This window comes from Phalaenopsis equestris, unplaced genomic scaffold, assembly GCF_001263595.1.
Source record: "Phalaenopsis equestris unplaced genomic scaffold, ASM126359v1 Scaffold209617, whole genome shotgun sequence".
Taxonomy (NCBI): domain Eukaryota; kingdom Viridiplantae; phylum Streptophyta; class Magnoliopsida; order Asparagales; family Orchidaceae; genus Phalaenopsis; species Phalaenopsis equestris.
Window position 1 is genome coordinate 131258 of NW_018228769.1, and position 18034 is coordinate 149291.

General features: G+C 35.9%; 1 protein-coding gene across 1 annotated transcript in view; it reads right to left on the bottom strand.

Moving 5' to 3' along the window:
• LOC110036674 (callose synthase 7-like) overlaps positions 1 to 14219 on the bottom strand; it is a 107660-nt gene extending 93441 nt beyond the window's left edge. The window contains 1 exon segment of the mRNA XM_020741172.1: positions 13671 to 14219. Coding sequence (XP_020596831.1) covers positions 13671 to 13884 — 214 coding nt within the window. The 5' untranslated portion in view covers positions 13885 to 14219.
• Positions 14220 to 18034: the final 3815 nt, after the last annotated feature.

Sequence of the window (18034 nt, forward strand, 5' to 3'; positions counted from 1 at the left end):
GGCTAAGAGATGTAAGAATTGCAAGTTCGCTAAGAGTAAAAAACATAGCACAATGTCACATACACCTTTACAATTCCATATAAATCGTAGAAGAATGTAAAGATGGACATTGAGTTACACTTGTTGAGAACACTTAGGAAGTATTTATATTTGTAGTGGTCAGAAGTTTTCTAAAATGGCGAATGTCATATCATGTCATGGAAATATTGATGCATCTCACATTGCTAATTTGTGATTTAATAAAGTTGTTAAAATATATATTTTACCTGAAACAATTATTTCTTATCATGATGTAAAATTTATAAATTATTTCCAGAAAACCCTTGGAATGATAGTGGGAGCACAACTTAAATTTTTAGTAGTTTATTGTCCACAAATTGATGGTCAAATTAAAATGATTAATAGAAGCTTCGGAAATATATTATTGTCTTATAAATTATTATGCATAGGGGTGAATGATATTTCATATGACTATACAATTCATCATTCAATAGAACTACGGACACGAGTCTATTTGACACGGTCACAATACATAGCCAGGAGAACATAAACTCTTGTTGTCTTACCTAGAACCAAACGAATTTGCATAGAAATTTGGGCAATATTTGAATGATCTATATGAGGATAGTCATAGAAAATTCATTACTAATAATAGCACCTATAAACTTTTTGTTCATGTGGACAGAGGGTATGTGAAATCTAATAAGCCCAACAGTGAGGTCATGACACATTTAAATACAAAAGGGCTGAAATATGGAAACTTTAGAAGTTGAATTCTAGGAAGGTGGGACCATTTAAAATTGTGCTAGGCAGTAGAACTTATGCTCAAATTAGAAATTATTGCATAAATATAGTTTTCATCTTATTTGATTTGAACTTATTTCTGCATTCCTTGAATTATAATCTATTTTCACATTTTCTCTGTGAGTCCACATATAATTCTCATCAGAATCTTCTTTGCGGCCTACTCCTAGAGCTATTGAAAGAGATGAGATATATCCATTCACGTTGGTGTGTCTCCTGCACGAGACATGAGACACAGTAACCTCGAGCTACAGAATCGAGTGAAGTTTGGTGTGAACCAGTTCATCCCAAAGGATGTGGGGATTGCATGATCATTCCTTCAAAGGGAATTGCCGCCTAAATGAGAAGGCCCCACCCTTAGCTACCCTGACAGTATTTATATATTATTTTTTATATTTTAGGCCAGTTTTTGTATAAGATATTTGTCATCGATGTCTTCTTGTATTCGAGGACAAGTGGTAATCCAGTCGTATCAGGCTCCAAAGTGGTGATTATCTCCTCGTAATTTACCCTTTCCCACTTTCCCTTGCTTGTTGTCACACCCTCCAACAACAACTGATTGAGGCCGCACTCTCCAACAATCCAACTGCTTGCTGCCACCCCTACCGACCCACTTACTGCTCACCGTCGCACATCACACAATGCCGCCACCCCCCTGTTTGTTGTCAAGCTACAAGGCCACCTTCCCCTTGCTACTGCTAGACCTCCCTAGCACTTAAAACTCTTTGTTTCCCCCATCTCGACACGCAGCCCATCACCTTCAATCCTCACCCTAAGGGATCTTTGTATTTATGTCATTGTTTTCCTATTTTCAAATGTCCTTTGTTTGTAATTTCCTTCAAATTTCAGCAATAAAATTATCATTCCGTTGTGGTTTGGGTTAATATCGACATCATTTGGTATCAAAGCTAACCTAACGCTGCACCTATCCCGAGCTAGAAGAACATACAATAGCTCGATATCTGACGGGCTCAAAGCCAGCTAGCTATCAGTAACATTGTGCAACTACAACCCTACTGGTCACTGGGAGATGCCCAAACTTTAGCCTTAAAGGTGGAAAGACAGCAGAAACAAAGCACGTGACCGCCCTCATTCAGACAATCACCTATAGTTGCAGCTACCAACAAGGGTGCATCTGAAAGAGCTAGGAAGACCAGATAAAAAAATGACAAGACAAAGCTTAGTGGAAAGAAACCCAAAAAGAGTAATTTGCCCAGCACATTACCTGTTAGGAGATTTTTTAGTGTCACTGTTAATGACACATAGCCTTCAGCTGCTTTATGAGCCTCGTTCACTGAGCAAGGTGTCATCGAGGAAGTGGGCAAGGAGAAAACAGAAGGGGTCGAGAGGAGGAACTACATCTTCAGGGAGATGATGGAGAAATACTAGTAGTAAGGAAGGTCCTACAGACAGAACTGAAAAAGGATAAATCATGGCAAGGCATAGGATTTTCCACACCAAGTGTACAGTCAAAGGAAAAGTCAGCATCCTGATCATTGGTGGTAAGAGCTGTGAGAATGTAGTATCCACTGTGATGATAATGAAACTGGAGTTGGCCACATAGAAGCATCTTCAATCCTACTCCATTACCTGGTTGAAAAGAGAAAATGATATGCGAGTGGATCAGTAGTGTTTGGTTGAGTTTTCTATTGAAGATCAACTACAGAAGTAGGTGTGGTACGACGTGGTACCTATGGATGTTTACCATATTTTGTGGAAGAGATCGTGGCAGTTGGACTACAAGGCACAGCACGACGGGTTCATAAACACCGATTCATTCAAGAAGGTTTGAATACACATCTTTTTTTTTTTTTTGTGCGCGTCAAGAATCTAAGAGTAGTAGACATCACAAAGGCCATGATAGTCCCAAGGGCCACTTTTATGCAGTCGGTGCGAGAGGCTCCAGTGGTAATGGCTTTAGTCCTGCTAGAGAGAACTGAGGAGGATTGTCACTATTGTCCTACTACTTGAATTTTGGGATGTGATGACTAACAGCCTTTTAGAGGGATTGCCACTATTAAGGGACATTCAGCATATCATAGTTTTCATCCCCAGATCAGTGTTGTGAAACAGGCCTGCCTACAAATTAAGACCAGTAGAGTATGAAGAATTACTGCGATATGTACAGGATCTCGCAATGAGAAGTTTGGTAAGAAAGAGTAATAGCCTATGTGATGTCCCCGCTTTTCTGGTACCTAAGAATGATGGATCATGAAGGATGTGCATTGATAGTCGAACCATCAACAAAATTACCATTAAATACAGGTTCCCCATACCTAGCCTGAATGAGATCTTGAATCAGTTGCATGAAATCATTGTATTTTCCAAGATCGACTTACGCAACAAATATCATCAGATCCAGATGAGACTAGAAAGTGTGTGGAAGACTGCTTTCAAGACCAGAGATGGATTATAAGAGTGGACAGTCATGCCATTCGGGTTGCTAATGCGCCCAGCACGTTCATGAGGTTGATGAATCAAGTGTTTTGGGCTAACATCGGGGAAGTTTGTAGCGGTGTATTTCAATAATATTCTAGCATACAACAGATCCAAGGAGCATTTGTAACACCCGAAGACGGGCTTCGAGGTTTTGCAATCAGAGAAAACTATATGCCCACCCAAAGTAAAGGTATATTTTTTGGGCTATATTGTGTCTAGTGCAGGCATTCAGATAGATCATGCAAAGATCGAAGTCATCATAAGTTGGACAGCCCCATAGTATTTCATTGAGTTGAGATAGTTTTCGGGGCTGACATCATTCTATAGGCGATTCATCAGGAGCATCAACATCATCATGGCTCCCTTGACAGAGCATTTAAAAAAGTTCCAGTGGACGAATGCAGCTCAGTCTAATTTTGATACCCTGAAGGAGAAGGTGACTCGAGAACCAGTATTGGCATTATCGAACTTCAATCAGCTGTTCAAAGTAGAGTGTGACGCCTCAAATATAGGGATCAAAGCAGTACTAAGCCAAGGAGGCTCCCCGTAGCCTTCTTCAGTGAGAAGTTAAATGAGTTTAGGAGAAAATATTCGACATGCTATAAAGAGTTATATGTAATCGTGAGAGTGCTTAGTCACTGGAGTTACTACATGTTGGCGAGCAAGTTCAACTTATTTACAGATCATGAGATTTGAAGTTCTAGAACTGTCAAAACAAACTAAAGGGTCTACATGTGTTCTGGGTGAAGTTATTGACATCATTCCAATTAGTGCTTAAGCACAAGTCAGGAAGTCATAATCAAATAGCAGATGCACCGAGCCGTCATTTGATGATCACTTCTATGCAGACTCGAGCCTTAGACTTTGACGTAATGAAGGAGTTGTACTGGACATATGAAGATTTCTGAGAGATCTAGGAGTAGTATCATGAGAAGCCTACCGAGCAGTATCATGGGGCTGATGGTTATCTGTTCCACCATAATAAGTTGTGTACTCCTATATATTCAATGAGAGAGCCCATTATTCAGAAAAGTCGCAACAGAGGACTTACGAGACACTTTGGTAGAGATAATAATCTTGCAATCATGAAAAACACTTTTTTGGCCCCAACAAATGAGAGATGTTAAGTGGCACATCAAAAAATACAGAATTTGTCGTGTGACCAAAATTAGAGGGCAGAGTGTAGGACTATACACTCCTTTACCAGTACTAGAGGCCCCATGAATGAATGTTAGCATGGATTTTGTGGTTGGTCTTCCGATGACACAATAGAACAAAGTTTTTGTGATGATTGTGGTGGATAGATTCTCGACAAAAGAGCATTTCGTACCTTGCCATCAGAAGTTGAATGCATCCCATGTAGCTGACTTTTACTTCAGGGAGGTCGTGAGACTATACGGAATACCCAGGACCATTACTTCCGACAGAGAAGTCAAGTCTAAAACCCTTTTGGAGGACCCTGTGGAGGAAGCTTGGCACTGAGCTTCAGATAAGTTTAGTAGCTCATCCACAGAGGAACGTCAAACGAAAGTGGTGAACAGTAGTCTGGCGAACCTTCTGAGGTGCTTTGTTAGGAAACATATTAAGCAGTGGGACTTGATTCTAGCCCATGTCGAATTTGCTTACAACAGATCTGTGAGTCGGACCACGGGGCGCAACCCATTTAAGATCGTGTATGGGTGTAACCCCTTCACGCCACTTGACTTGGTACCAGTCATTCCTATATCAAAGATCAGTGGGAATGCTGCAGAGAGGGTGTAAGAGATTTAGAGGTTACAAGATTACGTGAGAAAGGAGATCACCAAACAGAACTGCAAGTACCAAACATAGGCAACTAAAACTAGGAAGAAGGTAACTTTCCAACAAGGGGATTTAGTATGGATTAGGATGAAAAAAGAAAGGTTTCTGATAAGATCCTTTGAGAAGCTCAAGCTCAAGACCTTTCAGGATTCTTAAAAAGCTGAATGACAATGCATACAAGATCAACGTACTAGACGATTACAACATTTCTGTTATTTTCAACATAGCAAATTTGACTCCGTGCTACGAGGTACCGAAGCTTCAACTGCAATAAATTAGATCAAAGCTCCTCCAACCCCGATACACTGATGTGGGTGTGTCTTCAGTATGAGACGTTGAATCCCCCCCTAGACACGTGATCCTGCACGAGAAGTTGAATCCCTCCCTAGACACGCGATCCTACACGAGACGCAAGACGCCGCAACCTCCAGTTGTCAAACCGGGAGCAGTTTCGCGTGAATTGGTTCGTCCCAAGGGAGGAGGGAACCCCACGATCACTCCTTCAAGTGTAATTATCACCTAACTAAGAGAGCCCCACCCATAACTACCCGACTAGTATTTATATGGTATATTCTATAGTTTAGGTCTAGAATGACTTAGAAAACTTAATACAAATGAAACCTCTTGAATATAGAATTTTTATTGGAAGAGATTTAAATGTAATTGTCAGTAGTAGAAGATTCTAGAAATATTCATGGCGGCTATGGTTTCGGAGTAATTAATGAAGAAGATGGTGTTATATTAAATTTTGTTTTAGCGTATGATTTTGTTATTACTAATACTTTATTCAAGAAAAGAGATGAACATATTATTATTTATAAGAATAGATCTAAAAAAACACAAATTGATTATTTTCTTATGAAAGGAAGAGATCGTCGAGAATGTAAAGATTGTAAGGTCATTCCAAGTGAGGATTTAAGTACTCAACATCGATTATTAATTCTAGATTTTAAGATGAAGAGTTGTAAAATAAAGAATACTATGAATCATCGTCGTAGAATTAGATGGGGATACTTAAAAGATACAAATAAAATTATTTTTATAAGTAAAATTTAATATTTCAAAATTTGGGATGTTCATGAAGAAACAAATGTATGTGGGATAAAATAACAAACACTATTAAACAAGTGACAAAAGATGTAATTGGAGAATTAAAAGAAAAAGGTTTTATAAAAAAAAATTGTTGGTGGTGGAATAATAACGTGCAAGAAAAAATAAAAATAAGAAGTTATATTATAAAATTTGGTTTAAATGTAAAAGCTTAGAGAACAAGGAAAAATAGCAAATGACCCTTAGAGAGTCTAAGAGAACAATCTGTGATGCTAAAAATTCTATTTTTAATGACCTTTATAGTATATTAGATACTAATGAGGGTGAATATATATATATATATTAAAGTGTATTAAAGATGAAAATCAAAAAGTGTTTTTCTTAGAAAAAGATATTCATAATAGGTGGTTGAGTTATTTTGATAAACTTTCTAATGAAGTTTTGGAAAAACGATCGACGTTAACGATCTTAATATCATTAATAATAAAAAAATATTTCATTTTTACCATCGCATTAGTAAAAAAGAAGTTGATGAGGCTTTAAAGGAAACAAATGGTGGAAAGTTTGAAGGACTTAATGATATTCCAATTAAAGTATGGAAATATTTGGAAGATTTGAGAGTTTCTTGTCTTACTAAACTCTTTAATATTATTTTTAAAACTAAAAAGATGCTTAAGGAGTGGAGGAAGAGTATATTGGTCCTCATTTTTATGAATAAAGGGGATGCACAAGAGTATGCAAATTATAGAGGAATTAAGTTGATGTGTCATACTTTAAAATTATGGGAGAGGTTAATTGAACATAGGTTAAGACGTATCACAAAATTTTCTCATAATCAATTTGGATTTATGTCAGACAAATCTACTATGGAAGCTATACATTTATTAAGAAGTTTTATCGAGAAATTCAGAGATAAAAAGGAAGATCTACATATGATTTTAGAAAAAAGCTTACGATAAGGTTCCAATATATATCCTTTGGAGAGTTCTTGAGAAGAAAGGTGTTGATATGACTTATATACAAGATTTGTTACTTGTGTACAAACATAAGGAGGATTGACCAAATATTTCCTATTTCTGTTGGTTTAAATCAGGGATCGGCTTGAAGCCCCTATCTTTTTGCTTTACGTAGTTATGGATGGTCTTACTGGACGCTTACAGGAGGATGTTCCTTGGTGTATGTTTTTTGCTGATGATATCCTTCTCTTGGATAAGACGAGAGAAAAAGTTAAGGAAAAGTTTGAATTATGGAGATCTACCTTAGAGTCTAAAGGCCTTCGTTTGAGTAGAACTAAAACTAATAGGTGTGAACGCTTTAGATATCCCAGGTCTATTCTTCAAAATGATGGTGATATTGATGGGGATGTTATTAGTAGAATTCAAGTTGGTTGGTTGAAGTGGAGGAATGCTTCGAACCTATTGTGTGATAAAGAAGTATCGCTTAGACTGAAAAGAAAATTTTATAAGATGGTGGTGAAACCAGCAATGCTTTATGGCACTGAGCGTTGGCCTTTAAAAGAGAAGCATAAAATTAAGTGTTGCTGAGATGAGAATGATTAGGTGGAGGAGTTGCTTTACACTTAGAGACCAAATGCAAAATAAATATATCTGTAATTGGGTTGGTTTAGCTCCAATGACGGAAAAAATTTAGAGAGAGTCGTCTTAAATGGTTTTGTCACATTAAACGTCGGTCATCTGATGATCCAATTAGAAGAGTAGATGTTTTAGATTCGACTTATGTTGAGAAAGAAAGAGATAGACCTAGGAAGACTTGGGTATATTATATAAAAAATGATCTTAATTTATTAGAATTAAATGAAAATATGAAGAATTAATGAACATATGACACTAAAGAGGACACAATGGAGAAAAAGATTCATGTAGCCGACCCCACCTAGTGGGATAAATGTTTTGTTGTTATTATTGTTGTATTCTATGTTTTAGATCAGTTTTGCTAGAGATTTAGCTTCGGCATCTTTCTTCCATGCTAGAGTTGGATTTGAGGACGGCTGGTGCTCCAGTTGTATCCTGCTCCAAAGTGATGATTATCTCCTCGTATTCTTCCCTTTCCCACTTTACATCTCTTCTTGTCGGACCCTCCAAAAGCTGTTGCATACAGCCGCACTCTCCAAAAGTCCACCCGCTTGCTGTCACCCCTACCGACCCAATTAATGCTTGTTGTCGCACCTCCTTTAGCCCTCCTGCTTGTTGTCTAGCTGCAAGACCACCTTGCCCTCACTAACACTAAGCCTCGCTACCACCTACAGCCTTCTATTTCCCTTATCTCAACACGCACCCCACCACCTTCAATCCTCGACGTAGGGGGACTTTGTGTTTGTTTCATTGTTTTCCTATTCTTAAGTGTTTTTTGTTTGTAATCCTCTTTGAATTTCAGCAAGACTATTAACATTCAGTGGTGGTCTGGGTCAACGCCGGTATTATCCACTATTAAAATGAATTTTAAACATATCTTATCCATTGGTGAGGAAAACCAAAAAGTGAATTATGGAATTATGTATTACTTTGCATAAGGTTCTGAAGTTCTATCCTGATTTGAGTGATAGTAAATTAAACAAAGCCAAATTTATCTAAGAGGAGTAAATTTAATGAAAATTTCTTTGTTCATTTTCATTAAGAGCGTTTCATTATAAATTTATCTGCAGTTTATATATTTGATCTCATTTGGTTGGTTCATTCATCTATATTTCCATTTTGAAGTTCATGCATGTGATGTGATGATGGACAAAATGACTTTCTAGCCAAGAAGGTTATCTCATAATTCCAAGTTAGTTTATGCTTGGCATAACTTCTATCTTGATATAATTTAGATTTTTGAAATAATATACTCTAGGTTACTTCATGCATTAAGTTGAGGAAACTATGTTGGATTGTTATTATGTTTGATATCAAAATTTTAAGTAGTACGAGTCAAAATTTTCCAAGCCATGCCGGTTGATGAAGGAAAGCTATTGTTTAAACAATGCTCCTTAAATTGTTTAAGAAAAAGGAAAACAAGTATATTCATGGGTTTGAAAATCTTGCCTTTGCGGCATATGCATTGCAGCATGCATTCAAGGAGTTGATGATGATTTGTGATGCATTATTGAATGTGTGCTTTGCAAGAAATTAATTAGAGTATCATTCTTGTGGTTGTGCGGTATTACTAGTTTTGTGACTCGTGTTTGCATGCCCGACATGTTTTGTGTCGATGCATGCTTGGTGTTTTATTCATGAATTTCTAATATGGGAATGGTGTGAAAAAGATGCAGCAGTGGACAAAAAGTAAATCAGTTGGGGTTAATTATTTTGAGAAAATTTCAAAATCAAATTGTGATTAATTGAACTTATAGTAAAATTCATTAGGTGTCCTATGGACTTTATTAAAATATCGATTTCAATTTTTAAACAGATCGGGACACTTAGGATGGCAACATGCGTGTGGTCACGCGCGGAAACAAGTTTTTTGTGAGTCTCTGCGATCATAGGATCGGATCACTCAAAATCCATAGCAATTTCCAACATAATCGAGAACCGAGCAAGATTTTGACACGTCCAGCACCAAAATAGAGATTTCTTACCTATTGTGGTTGTTGATTTTTATGGGGCCTAAATTTCTTATATTCCTGAATTAGAATTAGGAGATTATTTATATGTGTTTCTTTGACTCTTTTAGGGGTCTTAGGTTCATTTAAGTTGTGTAAGGGCTTTGGCTCCCCTTTGTGGTTTCCGTATGGAACAAGTCTGTATCCACGGCATTGGAGGGTGGCAACTATAACCCTTTGTTGTTGGTGATGACATCTCGGCTCTCCTTCGTCAATCTTTCGGATAGTGATTTATGTATCTCAATCGGTTGCGAGAGTAGAAAATTTTTGTATCTTGTATTTTTTATTTGATTAGTGCATTACGACTTTGTTCTGCTGATTGTCTTTTTCTGTTTCAGATTGTTTTATTGGTTCTTGTTGAATCCTCTCCAACCACCCCTTACATATGATCTCTTTTGTGGCATTTAAAACATATGATATTTTTATTATTTCTTGAACTCCCTCAGGAGGAGCTTTGGGTTGCTAAGTTTGACTAGTAGGTTGAGTGGTTCTAACAACAGGTCTATGTGATGAACTAGAGGGCGTGGGCGTTTGTCCATTTAATTTTAAAAGAAATGTTGATTTCCTTTAAGTTTATATTAACAAAGCATAGAAGGCCTCTTCTAGGGTTTGAGAGTCAAATAGCTCAACTTCACTCTTAATGTTCACCCTACAGCTAATGACAAATTTATTGGTCAATTGTCAATCATTGCAAATGTAGTCAGTCATAACAATCATGTCTTCAAAAGTGTTCGAGTATTCAGTCACAGGAAGACTATCTTACCTTAAGTCAATAATTGTCCATTTAATTTTTTATCATGATGCTTAGGACATTATTTAGTTCTTAAAATCCCCTTCATTTCAATCCATGGTTGTTCCTTCCTAGCCATCATTCTCTAGCTAATGCATAATTCCAATAAATTTTAGTATGATCAGAAAATTTCATTTTGGCAAATGCAACCCTTTAATAATCATCTATCTTATGTCAATCAAAAAAAAAATCATCCGTTTGGACTAACCAATCTAAGAACTTATTAGAATTATGGGTTTCATCACAAGAAGAAGCTTCAACTTTAACTGCCCTAGAAAGATCATTAAAGTCATCATTATTCTAATACGGATGGTACATTATACATCCATTTATTAGATTATCTTTAATGAAGTTGGTCTTCTCCTGGCTTTAAGTATGAATCATTTTTTTTTTATGGTGTAATGTAAATTTGGGTGGGCGATGTGGTAGAGAGTTTATTATTTTGTATAAGACTTAGGATTGTTTTCACTTGATCTTTTAAATCTTGCATTTGACTTTTTGTCTCGTCAAATAATTCTCTATTCTTAGTATCACTTTCGTGAATATTAAGTTCTCAAGAATCAACTATTTAAGTTAAATTTTCAATTTGATCTTGGGAAATTGATTTTGGTGCCATGATGCATTTTTATTTTTTTATGAATAAAAATGAGGGGACAAAGGCTACAGTTGAGAGAGTGTGAGAAAATGAAATATATTTGCAAAAATAAAGTGAATCTTCAACTACAAGAACTTTCAGGTGAGAAGAGTGATACAAAGACCACTTACGTCTCAAACTCTCCTTAGGCAATTTAAACCTTTTTTGACAAAGTCAATTTTAACTTCAAATGCAGTAATTTTTATACACAAATACTCTTAAGCATGCAGCTCTAAATGGAATTTGCCTAAATCTACAACTCACTGGTCATTAAGATGACAAATTTCTTCAAGTTTTGACATAATGAGCAACTAGTTTACCATAAAAAGTTAACATTAAAAATGAAGCAGAAAACTTAATATTTTGATAGCATCAAGGTGAGATTGTGCTTTCTTGAAGTGGAGCACTTCCTAAACAAAGTTTTCACTCAACACAAAGTTTAGATATAGATTCACAACAGATGTAAGTCATGCTTTGTAGTGGAGCTTGCTAATCAAACTTCATGATTGCATCATAATTTTGCTAGATATATAATAGATGCCCAGGTTATTAAAGGAGAACAAATCTATCATTAGAAGAGATTCATTAACTGTAAACTTTTTGGATTAACTCAAAATCTTGTAGAGACATGTCCACCAAAAAAAATTTCTTAAATGTCCAAAAGCTCTGACCAAATCAGCTCCTTCTCAGATTCGTTCTGATATTAAATATGATAGAGATGAACGGTCTTTTGATGAGATAAAGTAATAAAAATTATTATGAATGTTCGGTGTTAGGGCTAATGATGCTAGATGGATATTTTAGTGGATTGTTAAAAGATTTAGAGGAGAATGGTGAATAAAATACTAAGCAAGTAAAGATTATGCTAGTTTAGGCTGATTTGAAATATTTCTTCCAGGAAAGTGGCTTAAAATTGGTTAAAAGCTGGAAATGATTATCTATGGTTAGTTTAGCATGTGTACGTATGAACTGAAGTACATGGGTAGTTTTGGATGGTTTTATAATGTGTTGAGGGTTAAAGAGCAAGACTAGGCCTTAATATGCTTTAGTTTGGTCGAGAGCTATGAAGAAGGGTTCAAAATGGTTGTGAGGCTTTGGTTGTTGGTAATTGATATTAAAGGATGTTTAAGACATGGATCAGTATGGAGAGGTAATGAATAATTTAAAAGATAAGAGAAGATAAATATCTAATATTACCAAAAAAAAGTCAACACTTAAAGCCATCAATGCAACACCAGAGAATTCTTACTCAAATATTTCATTTAAAAGTTGATGGAAAGTCATTACATATCAACCCTATTTATAGAGATTGTAATGAATAAAAATGTCAATAAAAGAAAGAGAGAATCAGAAAGGGAATGGTAGGTAGTCATTAAAGGACAAAGATGTTCACCACATTCATAATTTATTATTTTTATGATTAGCCATAAACCTCCAAGTTTGGAAAATCACTTTCTAGAAATTAAAATTGAATAAATAATAAAATACAAATTCAATATTTTTTCTTGATATATCTCTTGTGATGGGCCTTGCATGGGCTCTTAATTGAGCACTTTCTTTGGAATATGGGCTCTTTTAAGTGAACATTTAGCATCATTTAGATAATGTACTACGTCAAATAATAGTGTTACTTTTGATGTGATATTAAAGATTTGAGTCCTATGGGTGTAAATATGAAAGTTTAGGTGTGAGATATGTAAATACATAAGAATTGTGTGCTACGTATGTAAATACCCCTAAATTAAAATGGTTGAGCTCCTTAAATATTTTTTTATCCATCCAAAAGAAATTTGGGTATCAGCTTTTATTTAACACAAGAAGACTACAGAAGAAAATCGATGTAATAGCATAAATATCAAATCCTGGCATTGTTCCTTGTAAGTTTGATTCCGATAGCCTTCAGATTAATGCAGCATGTAGCCACGAAAGGCTACAGTAACTTAAAAGTAGACTTGCATGTCACAAAAAAGCGTACAATCAAACTTTAAATTTTTTTAGCAATAAAAGATCAGTTCTGAACAAAGAAGCTACCAAGGCAATACATAATTATGATTCTACAAGTCCTCGCAAAAAAAATAAAAAAAATAAACAAAAACAACATGTACATGTTAACAGTATCCCTGCCAAGAACATTTTATGTCATGCGGCGAAATACCAAAAAAAATTGATGTTTGCCCTAGCGATCAAGCTGAAATGAAGATTTTGTTGCCCACAATAACTCGTTACTCCATTTGTCTTGATTATTATAAGCTGGTCCATCTAAAAATCCACGGAATTCATTTTTTTAAATAAAACTATTATCAGATTTGCCTTTTCACCATGATTCCTGCTTTCATCCTCACTATGATATCAGCTATGTAACAAATTTATTCAGAACAAGTTAGCTGCCCGCTTCTAATAAGCTTCAGCAACGTAACCACAAAAGCCAACAAAGACAGCAGTCGCCACGCTTGATAAGCCAAACCAGCGTGTTTGAATGTCAGGTCCAATGAAAACCGGTAATGTAGCGAGAAAGAAAAAAAAATGTTGGAAAAAGGAGCAAAAGAACTCACATAGGTAAGCGACTCTTCGGTTCATGGGTTCAATCTCGTTGGCAACGCGCAGGATGGGAACAATCGAAGCGAGGGATGAAGGCACGAGCTCGCTGTCCGCGGTCGGCTCCTCTTCTCCGCCATCGAGCATCGTCGGCAACCGCGTCATCTTCCTCGTCAGCGTCTTCTCCAACCCGCGCTCCCCGGATGTCCTGCTTCCACTGGTGCTCGCCATTTGTGAAGCAAGTCAGCCTCCCCGTCCACTTTCCAGTGACCAAAGCCGCTGAAGGCAAACAACAAAGGGATGAATGGAACGGTGATCGAAGTCGAAAATGGCTGCATTTCGGTAAAAGAAGCTATATCGCGCGAAGCTTTTCTCTTCGCCCTTTTTGCCTTTTTGCTTTTCCTTTTTTTCGGAATCTCCATCAAGCAAGCAAGGAATTGTAATTAAGAATAAGGATTTAGAGAATGCAGCGGATCGTCCTCATTTTCTCTTTGCAAGCCTGGTATCGCTTCGTGGGGAGGTAACTGTGAGGCAGCTCTGTTTGCTTTCAGCACGGGATGCCAGGAGCCTCGGACCACAGAAAAATAAATGGAAATATGTCAGTGGCTGTTTTATTTCGATGCATCTGATGATCATAAGAAATTATGGTTATGTCTGCAGAGGGTAGATCTCTTTTGTCCCACACATGAATACTTGCATAATTTTGTATATTTTCTATTATATTAATACAAATGCAGCTTTTCAAGAAAATCATGTTAATATCACAGATTGTATTTGATTTGGCTCAAGCTATGTCTGAAAAATTAAATCAATAACAATTTTGATAAAATTGAATCCATCAAACACAAAATTAATTCAATTTAAATAATTTAATTGAGAAAATTATGGATTTAATTGCTAGTTAAGTTTAGTTATTGGTGTGTCTCAAAATATTTGCAATGGTAAAATAATAATTTAACATCTTATAATTGGATTAATATCCAGCACACACACATAAAATAGAAGCAAGAAGAAGATACCTCGACTTTTTATGTGGAATGACCTATAAAAAAAAAATCATGAGCCTAGCCTAATTTAAATAATTTATAATGTAATTGTAAGTACATAGATTCACTCTTAATTAAAGAATATGGAGTTATAAATTTGATCATTGTAGATGTGCAATGATAGTTCATCGATAGTTGTAATATGATTGTAATAAATATAATTTCATGTGATGGTAAACTGCAAGGGTCGTAATCAGTTGCTAAAAAGGCAATAGCCAGTCATAAATGTTGTGGGTGGTGGTTGTCATATAGATTTTGTCTAGTTCACATATGGTTGCTTCGGGAGTGTTTGTTGGTCACAAAGATAGTAGAAGGGAGTTGCAAGAAATATGAGTCACATAATTGGTCACGTAGACTATAGTGGTGAGTTGTAGTAACGTTCACAGGCCGTATAGGCCTGAGTTGACAGTTGTATGAGCTATAATCTTGAATTGTAATAACATATATACAAGGTGTGTGAGTTATGGACTACTTAGGACGTAGTTGGTCACATAGATCGTATAGAAGATATGTAATGACATTTCTAGGCCACAAAGGCCCGAGTTGGGAGCTACATGAGATATGGACCACATATTATAGTTGGTCACAAAGGCCATAACGGTGAGCTATATGGAGAAAACTTCTAAAGTCTGGATAAAGTCATTGTATCATTAGTACATCAGTTATAAGCAATTATTATAAGGAGTTGTTGTTGAATCCTCGATATGACATTATTCATGATCTCATTTTAAGAGTACGTCATTACATCATATGCAAGGTGCGTCGTTATATCGTCTTTAGGTTTGTCATTACACTGTCTATGGGGGTGCATTGTTACATCATCTTCGGAGGGTGTTATTGCACAACATGTGATGCTTTGTCGAGCTCTTCATTACTTCTCAACTTATGTCAGGATTATGCGATATATATCATGATTCTGCAAGGAGTTTCATTGCAACAAATATTAGGTATATGATTGGCAGTGGTCGACGGTGACAGTCTCGAGATATTTAATTGATTGGATAACATTTTATGGATATTATAGTGCTTTAATAATGTCAGAATTAAGTGATCTTGGGTTTGTTGCATTCATCTTCTCGAGACATTTTATTTGACTATAAGCTTATCAAATTTATAATTCTTTTCACCTTCATAAACCACATGAAATTTCTAAAAATGGATTAATGGATTGATTCTAGCTTGATCTGATTCGGATCAAATTAATTTTGGTGTCTTGAGTTTGTCCTGTCGAGCCAGTCAGTTTGACTTTAAGTTTGATTAAAACGTAGTGATTTGACATGAATTTTAATTTGAGTTTGAATATTTCTTACCAAAAATTCTCTGAGATCTATGCTAATAGTTTAAGGATTCATGTCAAATGACAATTTTTTTTTGATGGCTTATAATTTGCCCCCTAATTTTTGTGTGAGGTTAACTTCATCGTCTAAAAATACAAAATTTGGAATTTCTTTTTTTATTAATATATATATAGAGAGAGGTATTGGAAGCTCAGCTAATGGTTGACCAGTTAGAGGCTTAAGTTATTGGTACATCTACTCTTGTGGATAATGTTGCTCAAGCACACTTGTCCTTATTGGATGCTATTAATCTGGAAGAATCCCTTCTTCAACAGAATGTCAATGATACTTCTTCTATTGTTGGGGATAGAAACACTAAGTATTTTCATGCCACTTTAAAACACAGAAAGAATATTAATAGTATCCCGAAGATTAAGACTACTATTGGTCACACTTTAACTAATCCTGATGATATTGGGGTTAATGATGTGAACTACTTCACTGGCCTCTATCAATCTAATGTGCAGGTTACTCAAGTGGACTCTAATGTTTTTAGGGATGAACATAGCTACATCTCTAACCTCTCATTATCAAATCCTTCTGATGAGGATGAAATTCTTTCTGCTCTCAAATCTATATGTCCCAACAAAGCTCCTGAGCCAGATGGTTTCTCTTCTATCTTTTATGTCCATTATTAGGATATCATTAAGAAAGATGTGATTCTTACTGTTGAAAGTTTTTTTCTTGGTGAAAATCTTGGTAAGTTCTTTAGCTTTGTTTTAATTGTTCTTATTCCCAAAGGAAATGATATGCTCTCTTGGGATAACTTTCGGCCTATATCTCTTATCACTGTAATCTCCAAAGTTTTGAGCAAGATTATTGTGAATCGACTTCAACCACATCTATGTCAATTAATATCTCCACAATAGTCTGCTTTTATTAAAGGTAGAGATAATACTGATAACATTCTATTGGCTCAAGAGATGATTGAAGATCTTGATAAAAATGTAGAGAGGAAAATATGGTTCTCAAACTTGATATCAAAAAGGCTTTTGATACTATCAGCTGGAATTTCATTCTGAATGTCTTGTAGGCCGATACACCTAAAAATGTACTATTTTTTATGCTTTATTTTATAATAATATTGCACTTTAAAGATATATTTTCTTGTGTTTTTGGTTTTAGGTACATCAAATTGAAGAATTTGGAGTGATTGGAGTAGAAGTAACAAAAATGGACCAAAACGGAGCAAACCGGAGAAAATCGGTTGAAATTGGAGCACACCGAAGCCATGGGGACCTAAAACAAATACTTAAGTGCCTGTTCCCGATGCTTAAGCGCCCAAAATGGCACTTAGGCGCCACCAAACAAAGAGGGGGGCGCTTAAGCCCCCCAGAATCGGCGCTTAGGCGCAGGTGGCGGTTTTCAACATAACTTCTTCAATATACGTCAGATTTGAACAATTTTTGAAGCGTTGCTTCGTGCATCTCTTGAGGAATTCATTGGAATTGATAAAATGGACTTTCTAAAAGAATTTGGGGTGGTAATATGGAGTTTTGAAGAGGCACTTAAGGCGTCATTTGGAGGATTCATTGAATCTGGACAGTTTTGAAGAGACACTTAAGCATCATTTGGGAAATTATAGAAAAAGGCTTGGAAATATTTTTAAAACATCTCCTAGACTCTTAAATTAATTAGAAGAAGAGAAGAAGGCTTGCAGAAGAAGAAGAAGGCTTGGGCGTGAGCCTCAAGTGGGGCGGCAAGGTGAGAAAGAAAGAGAGAGAGTGAGAGATTTCTTCTTTTTTTTCACTTTGTTCTTGGAGAGGATTGTAAGGAGATTTCTTTTGCTATACAAGGAGAGTTTGATTTCTATTAGAGATAAGTATTTTCATTATATTTTGATTTGAATTCAGTATTTTTTTTGTATGGTTTCAAAGTCTTGTTCAATGAAAAGTTCTTGTTATTTCCCCATGTGTAGTGAGTAGTTTTCTTTACTCTTCTCTCTTGTAATGAGTTAGTATGCATGTGTAAGATATAGAATTGAGTAGAGTGAGAATA